Source organism: Grus americana, chromosome 2 (assembly GCF_028858705.1).
Source record: "Grus americana isolate bGruAme1 chromosome 2, bGruAme1.mat, whole genome shotgun sequence".
In the NCBI taxonomy this organism is placed as follows: domain Eukaryota; kingdom Metazoa; phylum Chordata; class Aves; order Gruiformes; family Gruidae; genus Grus; species Grus americana.
Window position 1 is genome coordinate 10,225,280 of NC_072853.1, and position 16,055 is coordinate 10,241,334.

The window sequence follows — 16,055 nt, forward strand, 5'->3', positions numbered from 1 at the left end:
ATTCTTCCATGATTGGATTCAGGTTGCTGATACGCTAGGACTCAGCATCTGTCTTGGTTTTTTTGGTGATACCATGCAGTAAGTGATAGGAGAGTTAGCTGGACAAGGAAGAATGTAGCCACTGATTGCTATCCTTAGAGAGAAAATGCAAATACAGTAAAGGACAGGATGTTAAATAGGGCTGAAAACTTCCTGAAGATAAGGACAGTGGTACATTATAGTATAGATCACATAGTATAGTGTTGTAGAATTGAGAGGGGTTTAAATCATGTTTGACAAATATCTGTCAAGAAAGATTTTAGTAGAATTAATCTTGCTCTTGAAAGAAGACCATCTCCAAAAGGCTACCCATACCCAATTTGCTATGGATATGATAATAATGAGATTCGCCCCTGACTTGTTTTAAGATTGTGTCCACTGTAATCTTGTGGGATGGATAACCCAAAACCAGTCAAAATAAATATAATTCTTTTTACTCTCATACTAATGGGTTTCTTGAAGGCAGTAAACAGTAATATTTATTGTCATATATTTAGAATGGAAATTACTTGAGTCACCGAGTCCTGACCTCTACAGGAAACCATATATAACCTCATTATTTCATATGTCAAAATCCTGCCATAATAATAGTTTACTTTTAACTAATTCCTGTACCCCATTAAAAAAAAAAAAAAAAAAAAAAGTTACTTTCATGAAGTAGGTACCACAGCAGCCAGTGGGGTTCCATAGAGTGGACTGCAGCACTCAGGAGGGATATGCATGTAGTTAAGAACAGATAATCCAGCTCACTCTTGAGCTGCATGTGTCCACTGAATTCAAATGGACCCAGTTGGAGGGGACCAAGACAAGAGTCATAAGGCTTTGCTTTCACCGGGGGGACAAATGAGTCTTGTGGTTCTTTGCATCAAGTGCATTCTTACTGTTATAAAATTAAAATAAAATTTCTGATCCTGAAGGTCTTTTTAAAAGACACCTGGAGTGTTTCTCATGGCACTCCGCCCTGCGGAGAGGTGCTGTACACCTCATAAACTTCCAGAAGGTACCATTAACTATCTGTTGTCACAGACAACTGCACAGACAACCTAGAAAATGTTGCTGCATTGCAGAGATGACTGAATTGCTGAAAGAACAAACAAGAGAGTGCCAAGTTCAAAATTCATTAGAATTTAATTATAAGAAATGGGGCCTCATTAAACAAACTCTCTAACTCTGTTGGAAAGAAAGACAGGAGAACTAGCTTGTGCATACCAGGTTGATGAAATGACCTAGTATAAACATCCAGATTGGATTAGTACATGTAACAGGAGACTCCATCTGCTTTAACTGTCAAAATATGAAACCATTAATTATTTTTTTCCTGAGTTCTAAGACCATGATGTATTGCAACTCAACACTGCTGTTTTGTTTATATTTAATGCAGTTGGTTTGAAATACCATTAAAATGAATGGAGGTCATAACAGCAAAAGGCGATACTGCATTCTCCAAACTATTTTATCATGAATGAATTTTCATTCCCTTCTATTCTAGGAATCACAGTTGCAGTTCTGGGCCTACACTATGCTTTGGCACAAGGCAATTCTGCATGATGCCATGGGATTTTGTCCCACATCTAGAAGGATAACACTGTCCAGAGCAACACTTGGCAGTGTTAGGATAATGGTTGGACTTGATGATCGTAAAGGTCTTTTCTAATCAAAACAATTCTGTGATTCTATGATTCTAACAGAGCAGAAAAACCTGCTTACAGACAAATGCGCACATGCAGTTTGATTTTATGCTCCAAATTTAATAATTTTGCCTATAGTTTAAGCAAAGTATAAACATTTTGAGAGGGTAGTTCTTAAGAGTCCAACATCAGTCCTCTGAAACTCCCGGAGGAGCTCATCTTTCCCCTTTGGCAACAAGCGAGCATAGGAAGGCTACTCAGATGCTGAATGTTTGTAGTGTGAATAGCTCCCCCCTTTCCATGTCATCTCCACAGTATGTCTTCTTCCTGTCCATTTAGTCCTTGGTGCCAGTTAGGGAGCTGGCATGGAGAGCAGCAGCTCAGCCAGTTCCATCCCTGAACCCAGCCAGCCAGCCACACAAGAGCTTAGTCACCAATGCACAACATAGCCCTGATTCTGTTTTCTTTCTTGACAGCTATGGTGTGATTTTGACAAACCAGTAGCCCTGAAGAACCAGACGTTCAATTCATCTGCATCTTTTACGGACATCTGTTCCTATCCTGAGGTATTTTTGAGGGAACTTTTGAATCTGAAGCATGATTCCACAAAGATTACATGGCAACCACTACCTGGAATCAATGACCTGTGTTCTGGTGGTAGAGTCAGGTGCCTCAACAACACTGTGAAGCTGAACTTTTGTATCTATCCATGTGCTGATAGAAAAAGTAGAGGCGGGTTACAGAAGAAATTAATTTTATGGTCTAATGGGGCATTACAACCAAGTTTGAACTTCATACCGAATCTATCCTGGAAACACATCTTGCAATGATTCAATGAACCTACTGCAATAAAACACACCACTTAATTCATATGAAGCCAATGGACACTAATACTTCTTAGATAGCAAAGCCAGCAGTCATTCTGCTGTAGTTATTTTAAATTTGCATTTGGAGCAAAAAAAATCCTCTCTATGGTGAGCAGGCAGCAAAATCAATGGGTTGGTCATGTGCAGATAAAACAAGTATGTTGCTTAGAAAGTGATATGGCAGTGTCACGATACTGCCAGCAGTACGGCACAAATTGCAGGGATGCAGACTTTCCTACAGAGGAAGTGTACTAAAGAAAAACTGTACTTAGAAAAATGAATGCTATCTCTCCTAAAGCTGTGTGATAGGAGTTAATTTAAACTACATTTGGGCTGTGGGTGTTGATGTTGCTATTTTAAACCTGAATGGCTCGTGGCCATGATTGTCTCTCTATATCCAGTATCAGCTGCATGGATTGCATTTGACGGATGACTAATCATTGAGAAAAATGAGACAATGAAGAGATTAGAAAATGAGATATGAATAAAACTTCCAGGCATCATATTTTAAGAGAGTAATATAACTAAGCTAGGCCTGCAATAATAAAGAAAAAAACCCATCCAAACCGGTGGCTTTATCCTCTCTTCAAGTAGCATGGGAAAAGGATTAATGATTCTCCCATCCTGATTAATGTGGATCTTGTGGAAGTTCAGAATCCAAAGGAATATAAATTATTTTCTCTCCGTTAACTTTTCATTACCAAACTACTACATGCGACATCTCTCCCTATCCTTTTTTCACTACACAGGATGCCCTTTCCCTTCTAATACAATGAAATGTCATCAAGACACAGAGGAGGATTTCTGTTAACATGGAGGTTCCATGCAAAATTACAATTTGTAATTTCACATTCTATTTTAGCAAAACCCTTATTTTCAAAGTGCCCTGTACACCAAGAGGACTTAGCTGAGCACTGAAATCCAGGGCAAATTTTATATACTTCTGATAACTTGATCATTTAGGTAGTTATTTATGGAGTGAATATGTAGTAACTGATCACTGAAAGTAACCACTGCTCTTTTCTATTCAGTATTTTGTTTTCACTGGTGTGCTGGCAATGGTGACTTGTGCAGTCTTTCTTCGTCTCAACTCTGTCCTGAAGCTGGCAGTACTTCTCATCATGATTGCGATCTATTCTCTGCTGACCGAGACCATTTATGCTTCCCTTTTTCTGCAGTATGACAACTTTAACCACAATGGAGAGTAAGTATTCATAGCCCCCTTTAGGAACGTCTTTTTAATAAGGTAATTGGTCAACTCTTGCCAGAGTATACACGTATAGGATAGCACCATAGCTAAGTATGGAGTGACGGTTGCAAGAGGCAATGACTAATCCAGAAAGATTTATAATGTGATTGTTTCTCAGGCCTTTTTATTAAAATGTTCATTTCATGAGGACATTTAAATATTGAGCAGAGTTTGTCTTTTATGTCTCCCATAGTCTATCCGTGTTGCTAAATACATGCATTACAGTGCATATACATTGGTTGCTTCTATTCTTGAAAACTCCAGAGATACTGACTGAAACTCTCACCTCAATTTAAGAAAACAGGCATGAAAAGTTGATTTTTTAGGGGAAGGGTTTTAACTGAATAAAATTCAAACTATAATGTGTAGTTGTGAAAGATACAAGGAACATATTTTGTAGGAGTGCATTGGAAGGACAGACTCCTCCTCCCAGGCTTCCTTCCCAGCAAGAGGAGTTGAAGAGCACAGAAGAGCCACAGCAATATGCAGAGTCAGAGGTGCACCAAGTGTTGCAATAACTGAATCTAGAGCAGCAGTGATTTAGCTCATTCAGAAAAGCACTTCTTCAATCTTTAATACTTGACCAATTTAGTATTGCAGTTGCTTGTGCTTGGAAGCGCATGCCAGATGAAGATACTCAGAATGACAGAAAATGATGGATTTGCAGTGCAATTAGTTCTCACAACAGCCACATGGTTACACATAGTAAGACTCTGCATGTATATCTTCCAGTTTCTAATGCTAGTTGTGTTCCTACAGACTAATGATATGATATTTAGCATATTCACAGCAGAGCCCAACAAATATGACAAATGGCAGTAAGCAATATGTCTAAGTAACTACATGTAGGAATCATAATCATTGTCTTTAATTTTTGTCACTAATCAAGCATGGCAAAGAAAGATTCTCCCTTGTGTGAAAATCAAAGAGAATTCCAAGTAGCTTCTACTCCCTGTGTCAATGAAACTCTCCAGTGACTTTTATCACAGAGGAGTAAGAAAGAGCCAGGAATATCCTCTAGAGTAGCCAACAGCGCAGGACATAGGGAACTCAGCTGAGATGCTCCACAGTCAGGACAAGGATCTAAACTTCAGCTCTGACATTAGGGAGTATGAGGTTCAAGGCTGTGTGCTCAGAAACTTATGTTTTCTTAGCTATACCAATCAGTTGAATAAAAGGCTTTGCAGCTCCCTATGAAACTCAATTAGCTCATATATTTGTGGCTATAGCTACATTACCACAATATGAAAAAACAGATGACTTCATAAGTAAGACCTTTGAGGCTGTTGCCCTTAGTCAGTGTACAAGGGGTCCTCCTAGAATGAAATCTTTGGGAGGCTGTATTTCAGATGACTTCAAAATGGGAAACATTTGAATTCCAAAATATTTGCAGATGACAAAGATGCTTTCTGCCTGTCTTTTGCTCTATATTGATGACTCATCCCATAGTGGTACATTTCCTCACAGTAAGTTCTTCATTAGGCCCACAAAGTCAGTTCAGTTAGCTCTCTCACAAGAAAGTTTCCTTTTGGTTTAGTCTCCATCAAGCTCTGCTCTTTCTCTCTTATTTCTCTGTCATAGGAGTCCTCGTGCCAAATGTCACCTGATGGTTTTTTGGTTTTGGTTTTGGTTTGGTTTTTTGTTCGTTTGTTTGTGTTTTGATTTGGGGTTTTTTTGTTGTTTTTGGTTTTTTTTTTTTTTCAGAATTATTATGGCAAATGGATTCAGGGTCAGTACTTTGCTTTATTCTTAGATCTCAAGGTAGACAGAAGAGTTTCCCAAAGTGTCTTCTGCTCCTTGTTTATTCCTTTATTAACTTTTTTCACAACTTCAAGACTTCAAGCTTTAGGCACTTCTTAACCATTTCCTCATCTTTCCTCATCTCCCTTCAACAAAATAATTGTCAAGTATCAATGTTCCCTTCACCTCCAAATTTAGTTCTTTCTCCTTTTTGTTTTACTATAATATTTTGCCCTACCAATTCCCTTACGTCTCCATTTATGTCTTTCCTCCTGGGAAATATGCCTTTGTAAATCCCCTGGTACAGAGATACTCACTTTCTTCAGTTTTGTCACCTTTCCACATAACTAATTTCTCCTCATATTTGAACTTTAAGTGTTCTGGACCCATTTCACCTTATTTTGTTGCACACTTTCTCGATGCTACACACACAGCAATTTCATACAGTCAGTACCTTCCTGGCTCATTTTCATTGCTTCCCTACTGTCTGCAAGAGTTTCCTTTACTTCCTCTGTCATAGCCAAACATTTCTTCTCTGCTGTCCTCTTTGTGGCTCAGTAAAAACAGTCCTAATTACTGTTTGCCTTTTTTTTTTTAATTCCCCTTTGATCCACACCTCCTTCCTTAACTCCCCTGTCAACTTCTCTGAACCTTTCTCACAAAATGGGGATGTTTAATTTTCCGCACCTGCCTTGGATTCATCTTTTATCTCCGGGCCCATTCACTGGGCTTTTACTTTCACAGTCTGGAAGCTTCCCTTTCCCAGCTCCAGCCTAAACCTTTCCCCATCCAGATCCCACCTCCTGTACTCTGCAGGGGCTGTGGTGCTCATCGTTGTTTACCAACCTCCCAGGAAAAGAGAACGACTGACACACAGCTTGTATAGCACCTTTCAAAGTGAAAGATCATCACCTTCTGTGTACCTACTGTAGGCTATAATTTAGTTATTTAATACATTTGTCTCCAAACAGTGAGCACTCTAATTACACTCCTGTTCTCTTGAACTAATTATTGCCAAGTTAAATTTTCAAATAGAGGGGATCTTTTAAAGAACAACAAAACGTACGAGGGTGCATTATGAAATGAAACTTCTGAGCAATTACAACACTGACAAATCAATAATTGTATTTTACTTTGGATTTTTTTTCCAGCACAGACTTCCTGGGTACAAAGGAGGCATCTTTACTACTGATGGCAATGTTCCTTTTAGCCGTATTTTATCATGGTCAGCAGGTAATGCAAACATTTGCTTTAACCATTCCCTATATCACTTGCAATTGCAGGATGTGACAATAATTACTTTCAAAATACCAACTGCCTTTTTATCCACTTGAGCACATGACCTTTAACAATTTAATAAACCATATGCAGAATCTGATTAAAGAAAGCCGACATCTGACACTGCCTAGCATTCTTAAAGAACATGTGCAATATTATATTCAGCAATACGCAAGTTATATTGCATTTTCTAATAGAAATTGAAGGAACAAACAGGACTTCATTTATCTTAGGTACATGTACAATCCCAGTGGCATCTGACTGCCTTGATGCACTTGAGTAGGCATAAAGCCAAAGTGAAGAAGGGAATAACAAACAGTAAATAATAAAACTCCCATGAAATCGCTTAGTATGTTCATAGAGGAAAAACACCAGATTTGAGGAAATGAGGAAAATTTGCAGTTAAGCACAAACAGTAACTTCTTTGGGTCGTGGACCACTTGCAAGAATTCTTTCACGTGGACCTAGATCATAAACCAGGATTTAGGGGTCTCAGAACTTTAGGGCTGATAACCTTGAGGAGGAACTGAGAAACCACATGTTTCAAGAACCCATACGCAGTGCACAGGAAGACTGAAGTACCACAAAACAATGTGTAAAATAACAAATGTATCAAGTAAAAGCCACCTAAAGCAGGATGTTTTCTCCACCACTTCAGGCTGGTAGTTTCTAGGCTGCTGCATGTTAAAAATGGCGACTTCAGGCAGTGTCAGTGGCATAAAGGCAAAAGTAACCACTGCATTAAAGGAAGCAGCAACCACAGCTGCCTTTAGATGTTCTACTGCATGTTCAACTTGTTTAAAGGTTTCCCCTTCAAGAGCATTAGGCTGATTAATATCAGCATTTCTCAATCCTAGTTTGAGTGAGGTAATGAGAGGAACGTTGCTGTGACGAATGACACGATATTATATACTTTCTTACAATAGCTTTCTAAGTTGTGCACATACCTACAGGCTCCACTCCTTCCATAGGAGAGCAAAAAGAAGGTAAGATCTAAATATTCTAGTAATTTTCTTCCTTTTTATCTCCTTTTTGAGTAAATGAGGAATGAGCGGGTAGGGGAAGTAAGGGATGAAATGCTTTGTGTCTAGATTTAAGTTTGATGGAAAACAATGTACTTTGACATATCTTTATCAAGATATAAAGCCCATTTAGGAAAAATATGCAAGAAATAAGAACTGAAATCCCAAATTTGTGATAAGCCTTATAATATTTCCAATTATTCTTAACATACTCAAAGATACAAATCTAAGGGTTGGGAATGGTCTAAAGTGAGAGTAAGTAAGTACTAAGAAAGAAAACGCTAAAGGAGTTGAGGTAAAGCAAGGACTAGGCAGAATCCAGGCAATGCTCTTCAGGATGACAATTCTGAGTGTGTCTATCTTCTACATAAGCCTGATTTGGGTTGTTTAAGACTATTTTCCAGCCCAGAGGCCTGTTAGAACAACAGAGTAGAGTCTTTTTCCACCCTATTAATCTTCCTTATTTTATAAAACAGGGTGGCTGCACTCAAACTGCTCTTGGAAATGGTCCCTGAGATGTGTTAACTCGTGCAGGTTCTCCCAAATGATTCACAGGGCCACTCTATCAATGTAACAATATCCAATGGCAGTGCCTAGGAACCTTTCCTTCTATTGTTTAATTTCCTATTATAGAGTGAACCTAAAGGTCTCTGTATAAATAGAAACCAAAAATATATATAAAAATTTTGTCCAGAGAAAATAATAATAAAAAAAAAATCACTTCAGTAGTCTGAATTGATAGAGAGCACAGTAAATCCAATAAAGTTGTCCTCCAGCACAGCTTTGCTTCTCACAAACTGTGAAAGTATTCTGAAGCAGAATATCTTAAAACTTGCCTCATTCTAGGTGGATTTACAAAAAAGATGACTTTTGCAAAATCAAGCTTATGGACCCTTAATTTCTGAACAACTAACTGCTGTTCTTTATCTATTGTGATTTAAAGTTAACCCCCAATTTTGCACCCAAAATTTTAAGTTAGATTCAAGAAAAACGTTGTGTGAGACTGTCTAATGAGACTCAGAGCTTTCTTAAAATCTTACCTGTACTTCAGCCAATAAATCTCGGGGGTCTCTGGTGCTAAACCCATAATTAAAAGTAGTTGTGTTACTGTTACATGACATCAGGCTAAACAGACTAATTCCCTATTAGAAATTCAATTTTATCTAGAAGCACACATTTTTAACACAAGTAATTCATATTTTACAGCAGTGTTTCTGCAAACTAAACTTGAGAAAAAGCACGTGACAGAAGTGTTGTGGATAATTTCAAGGCTAGACTTACTCTCTTGTAAAATGTGTTCATTTACCGCTTTACCCTTTTAATGAGTTAAAAGTAGAACATTTGTGATGAACATAAACTATCCCTTAAAACCTTATCAAAATACCATGCCATATACATTCGTCTTTACTAGAAATATATCTCCAGTGAAAACACACAATATAAATAGCCTCTGAACGCTGAGTGAAACCTTCTGCCATGGCTTTAAAAGGGAAGGTTTAAACGGTTGCAAAGAGGGAATAAAACTGCCCACAGCAGACTCAGTCCCTCCTCTCCCACCACCCCAATTAGACCTAAAAAGAAGCCTTATTAAACAGAGGACAAAATCCTGTCTGGTTTCTTTTAGATCGGAGATCTGAATGTAGATCTTGCTTACCACAGATGAGCGTTGTGGTGCAGGCCAGCATGGACTGACTGACTGGTTTGCCCCTCTGCTTCTGGGGCTCTTTGCTGCAAAGGAAGACTTGAACTTGGACAGGGGAGGCACAGCCAGCTATGAACCTAATAGCCTCTGGATGTCAGGGCTGTAGCTTAGCTCTACAGAGCCTCGGGGGAAGGAAGGGAGAACTACCATCCCTACACAGCAATTTATCTGCAACAAGCATGACCCTCCGAACCTTCCGCATGCTTGGGAAAAAGGGGACGGATGAGGCAATGCGAAGAGGAGATTGTTCCAATTGAAAGAGAAAAAGAGAGGAAGCGACATACCTAATTCTGCTATCACACTTCAGGCCTCTTCATTGTGCTTTCTATATTCAGATTTTAGTGTAGTGAAGAAAGGATGTTGCTTGTTTTCTCCAGAGTTAGACTGGTTTTGGTGGTTGAAAGTGTCCCTTTGCGATGTAAATCCTCTTTCTCATGCTCTAAAGAAGAATATTCTGCCCCTCAAATGCTCTTTACCTTACGCTTACCTTGCACGTGGCAATTGTCTGCAGAGAGTTGGGTTGTACAGCATTTAGAGGACACAGATAATGTTAGGGTTTTTGTGTAATGCATCTTCTCTATTTTCTTCACTCGCTATTGGAATTAGGGGTGTTTCATAAAAATACATATCAGGGCAAGAAAACTTGGACATTTCAAGATTTGTGTTGCAGACAGTCATTTTTATTGGCACCACTGTGCCCAGGAATAATTCTTTACACATTCAAGAAATAAACCCAAAACATGTTACAATGCAATTATAAATAACCAGAATGACGTTATCGAAAATGTAAAGATTAGCTGCTGCTATTCTGAGCTAGGTTTAGAGATGTGAAATTTTCCTGTACAGCAGCATAAAAAAATCAACTGTGAAAAACTGTACTACAGTTTTTTGCAAAGCTCTTATTGTAGTGGAATTAAATATCTGAAGCATCAAAGAACTCCGAATTCACCAGCAGCGCCTGCTCCAAGCCAATCTGTAAAATACCTTTAGAAATCCTTGCAAAACTGTGGTCAGTGTTGCTTTCTCAGTCAGCTCGTAGAGATAAAAGTCAGTTATGATCTTATACAGGCTCTGTCTTCTAGTGCAAAAGGAAGAGGGAAGGAAAGTGAAAAATGTTGAAAAAAAAATATTTAAATATACTTTTTCCTGACAGGTTTTTTGGCGCAATTAATTTAGGGAATTAATAGTCACAAGATGGAAGATCACAATATTAGAACTAGAAAAGAGATTAATTGTTTGTAAAGGTGGCAATAGAGTCCAGAGGGCAAGTAAATGGCTGTTAAAATGCATACAAGCTTTGGAAGTTTCTATCAAGCCAGGCTCACTTTGAGCTTTTAGGAAGGAAAGCTCCCTGGAGTACAGTCAACCTGTAAGCCCACGTGCAAGGTGCTTTGCCTTTTGTTCTGAAGAGTTTGCCATTGGTCACTGCTGGTGACGAAAAATGTGGACAAGATGAGTCACTAAACAATGCTGAACGCCCTCTTAGTCACTCCCACCCACCGCAGGCTTGCTCTTGACTTCAGCTTGGTACATGAATTATATCCCAACCACTTCCTTAATCCCAGTGCCTTTTGGCAAACCATTTGATGTCTCTCGCAATTGTAAAATTCAGCTATTTGCTGGCATAATACACTTCTCTTCTGGGGGTTTGATTATTATTTCCAGTTAGATCATCTCAAGCCTCACAATTATATTTTCTCTTTCACTTTACTGCACACAGATATATTTCCATCATTTTCAATAAGTCCATAGCTTAATAAGTCACCCCTTGTGTAAGCTATATCACCTGCCTTAAAATCTGATTAAAACTGTCAGTGTAATGCACCCAAACGCTCTGGCAGTGTTGGTCTTGTCCGTGTGCTGACACACATGCCTCTCAGGCAAACAACATGACGTTTCAACATGTTCTCTCCTTCAGCTAGCAGACAGTTGCCATCTATGTATATATGAATATGCATTTATATATATATATATAAAAGTACACAATGCATATATATATATATATATGCATATGTAAGCTGTGCTGTGCTGTGCAGGGATCTTCCTTTTATTCTGTACATACACCTCACTGAAAACCACTTAACTCTGGTTTGTACCTGAGGGTGTCAGGCACTGCCACTGGGCACGTACTAAACTGTGACTGCAGACTCGGGATCCACAATACATCAGGGACAGAGTATTCGAGGAGGTATCACATACCATGTTTTTCCACTGACTTTTAAAAGACTTAAATTGCAAATAAGCACATGTCCCAACAGTAGAAATACCTCATTTTGGTGCCACAGGTTTGAAAATCCTCTTTAGCAGTGTGTTGGGCTCTTATGTTTACTTTTGCAGAAAGATGCTCATCCTTGAGGAGTAAACTACCTGCCTCTACAAAGTGTTCAGAATGACCCTTGTGCTATTTTCTCATGAAACTGATTTCATTTGAAAACACATATGAAAAGGGGCACATATTTATTTCATACCAGTACCAATATCTTCCAATACCTTATCTCCTGTCTGACTCCATTATCTAACTAATAAAGAGGTGTTTAAAAGGAAAATAATTTTGTGAAATTTTCTAGCCACTGACCATAGCAGTAATATGACAAATATTATTTTGCCCAAGATTCCTCTGAGACATTCACCATATACAAGGCAAAGAAATAATCTCTTTTTCTGGCAATGAAATCAAATTCTTTCAGAGTCAAAGATCTTCAGCAGCACTGAAGGCGGTTACATGGCAGGAGCAGCCTGCCAGGCTGACAATACAAAGTCTGCTCTTGTCAGGTTTTATTTTTGCCTTTTTTATCTTTCTGGAACTACAGCTTGAATACACAGCAAGGCTGGATTTTCTGTGGCGTGTTCAAGCAAAAGAAGAAATCAATGAAATGAAAGAGTTAAGGGAGCATAATGAAAATATGCTACGGAATATTTTACCCAGTCATGTTGCCCGTCACTTCCTGGAGAAGGATCGGGATAATGAAGTAAGTATCAGTTTTATTTTTAATACTTTCATCTACTAAGCAAAGAAAAGCAAATCTGTTAATTTGTTAGAACTTAGTTCTTGGTAGGATTCATTATACAAATACTGCCAATATTTGGTATCTGATCCACATTAAAAAAACATGTTTTAAAATAAAGGGTTCTGAAATTCTAGGACCACATCTGGAGTGGTGTTTCCAGGTTAAGGCTCACCAGTAGGAGACACATGGACCTACTAGAGCAAGTCTAGTAGAGGGCCACCAAGATGATTAGAGGATTGGGGAACATGACATACAAGGAGAGGCTGAGAGCACTAGATTCATTCAACCTTAAGAGGAAAAGACTGAAAGAGGATCTTGTCGTTGTCTTCAAATACCTAATGGATGTTTATAGAGAAGACAGAGCCAAACTCTTCTCCAGTGTGCAAGTAGAAGGACAAGAGGCAACATCACAAGTTGCAGGAAGAAAAATCTCAGTTAGATCAAGGGAAAAAAAATCCTCAGGAAAGTGGTGACTGCCTTGGAGCTCAGAGAGGTGGTGAAATCTCGTTTTGGAGATATTCAACCCTTAACTGAACAAGATTATAAGAGATTTGACCTAATTGACCTTGCTTTGAGTGGGAACTGTATTAGATGACGATCAGGGGTCCCTTCAAACCTATGAGTCTATGAAAATCTAGTATTCCTAAAAAAGATGTAAATTTAACTGAATGCTTGTGCAACCTTAAGATAGCCCAGTGTTGAAGAAATATTATTACAGCCCTGCCAGTTATCATGGAAGGAATCTGTTCAACAGGAAGCAACAGACCTGAACCTCTCACATCTTCGGACCCCAGAGAACATTTTTGCCATTTCAAATTGCCCCTGAATTGCCTCTTTGGGGCAGTTAACAATAGACCCATTTCAGAAACATAGTTTGTGGCTATGTTCCTAAAGAGTGTTTGTAGTACACAAAGAAAACTCTGATAATGGAGTCTCTGGATATTCCTAAAACAGAGTTTGAAGAGACGTTGCTGAAAGGATAAAGTCCAGAATTTGTTTCTGAAAGCAGCAGTAAGTCACTTACTCCTTATCTGAAATAAGGCAAATGTGTATTATAATATTATCTGTGAATAAAGGCTATTGTATGATGCAACTAGAATTTTCTAATGTAATGTTGGAATTATCTTTTATAATGACAAGATTACAAATGTTGCAAGATTCAGGTTGCCAGCACTGGCATATCTATTCATTGTGCAGCAAAAAGGAATCAAGGCTACTGTTTTCTGATTGTACATTTTGGAAATCGATGTAGCCAGACAAATTAGACTGCACAATGAGGAATCATTGTGTTCTGAAGATGTGATTTCAAATATCACCTAGGGAAGGACGACATAGTGAGAAGCTACAAGGAAAGGCACTTTAGAAATCAGTCTCTTGAGGAATTTTACACTCTGTAGGTATTAAACTGCCATAAAACCACTGCTCTGCACATGAGAAAATGTGTATGTGAAAGCAATCAGGTTAAAATGCTTCATTGCAAATGGAGCAGACCCCGATACCAACCATGAGTGTGTTCTGGCATATCTGCATTATGGATTTTCAGGGAATACATGCCCTCTCTTACACTTTCACTCACATACACTCACATGCATAATAATCTTCAGAAGCAAACAGATGCCCCATGGATCACTGCTGATGCTTCAATAATTTGCCACTGAATTCAATTCCATCGCCCCTGCTTTTTGTAAGGCAATTTCCAGAGTGACTATACTTGGGGATGATTTATGCAGGAACTGGCTGGCTGTAGCATCTAGCAGATTTCAGTACAATCAATCCTGTACAATCAAGCCTTCATGTCTGGCCATTAAGTTAATTTCTCTGCTCTCAAAAAATTAATTCCCAAATGTGTACTGTAAGCATTTTCTCATGGATGTATTATTTCTGTTTTGATGCTTCTTACCAAAAATAGAAAAATGGAGCTGCTGAAGGCTCAGCCAGTTGTTTTCTTTCTTCATGGTCTGAGGAAACAGTATGCCTGAGTGTATATATACTTCTCCTAGCACATATTGTCTAGTCTTCCATAAGCATCCACAAACTAACTTGTGTATTACTTTGTTCTATAGCTATGAAAGGGAGTAAGAGTGTCCTTAGAGTATGGCTTCCATGACCCAGCAGATGTTCTTCAGTGAAAGAAAGTGGAAGGGCAGGAAGGGAATCAGTCATGTTTTTCCTCAATCAAAGCTTTGGAGTGTCTTTGGAAACTAGCAGAATTTCCCTACTTTTATTGTAGGATGCATTTTTAAATGGTCTAGATAAGTCGCATCATTAACAGCATAGCACAGTGCATAGCAGGAGCTCAGGATGCTTTTCTAGGAAGAAGCAGAATGAAGGAAGGAGTCTGAGGTGTATGGCGTCCAGTAAGTCCTTTTATCATGAGATCAAAGCACTAAAATTTCCTAAAGCACACTAACAAGAACATTGAGAAGCAACTATTCCAGATCAGAATGTCATAAGAGAAGTCCCAGAACAGAAATGAAAGTATCTGCCATTGGGTAAAACTACAGAAGCTGAAGCTAGAAAAAAAATTAAACAAAAGAGAATGCATCAGGTTGTGGTATATTGGCCTCTAGAAAAGCACACCAGGCATTGGGGGAGAGGCGTGTGTGTGTGTCTGTGCTTAACATTTTAAAAGTTGAAATTAGTTTTGTTCCTAAAAATTTGTTTGAGTTCAGAGAACAACTGACCACATTTTCAAATATATGACAAGAATGCATCCATAAATAAATCTGTCATTCAGTACCAGAGTGAATTATATGAATAACGTAAGTGGAAGCTTATCCTGGGGCATGCTTTATCCTGATAGCCTCCTGTCTCCAATCCCTTATAAGCTGCTTTCTGTCCCCAGTAACTCCATTATCACCCTCACTTCTGTTTCTCCTTTCAAACCCTAATAGCAAGAGCCTTTCCCAGAGACAGGCAACCAAATATCTCCATAGTCACCTTAGGAGAACCACAGTTAACCACAGAGTAAGGGCTCTCTGAAAACCTGTGAATAAACGAACTTGTAAAGAGCTGCAGTTGCGTGAAGTATAAATTATCCACCAGAAAATGTGGTAGCTGAGAGGACTCTTTACAAAGGGGTCATATTAGACATTTTAAATGGTCCCATCTGATCCCGGTTAATCAACAAATTTAGAAATACATTGTCAACTGCAAGCATTTATGAGACAGACTTAAAGAATAAAAAATAATAAACATTAGTTTCCTTTTACTTGCCTAACAGTGTTTGATTCTCTGGTATTCATGCTTGCAAATGAATCTTTCATTTCTTCAAGTGGTTCCCCATATAAATCAAAATGGAATATTCTATTTAATTTTTGCTAGTGTAGGCCCCTGACCTCAGAAGCAGAACAAGCAGGCTTTCAAAGAAAGGGCAAACCCTGCATATAATCTTTGATAAAAACGTGAGAGCTGTCAGTCTCCTCCTATTGAACTTGGCTAACACTTAATGTGCTAATGCTAACCTCAGATATTAAGGTAATATGCATGCAATAAATATGAAACCTATTTTAATTGCAGCCAA

At 38.5% G+C, this 16,055-nt stretch overlaps 1 protein-coding gene across 2 annotated transcripts in view; it reads left to right on the forward strand.

Annotated features, from left to right (window-relative positions):
- The window catches only part of ADCY8 (adenylate cyclase 8), a 129,411-nt gene that overhangs the window by 101,410 nt on the left and 11,946 nt on the right, over positions 1-16,055 (forward strand). For both annotated transcript variants that reach the window (XM_054816995.1, XM_054816996.1), the window contains exons 11-14: positions 2,144-2,233; positions 3,565-3,737; positions 6,674-6,755; positions 12,335-12,493. In XM_054816995.1, the coding sequence (XP_054672970.1) occupies positions 2,144-2,233; positions 3,565-3,737; positions 6,674-6,755; positions 12,335-12,493 (504 nt within the window). The remainder of the gene's footprint in view (positions 1-2,143; positions 2,234-3,564; positions 3,738-6,673; positions 6,756-12,334; positions 12,494-16,055) is intronic.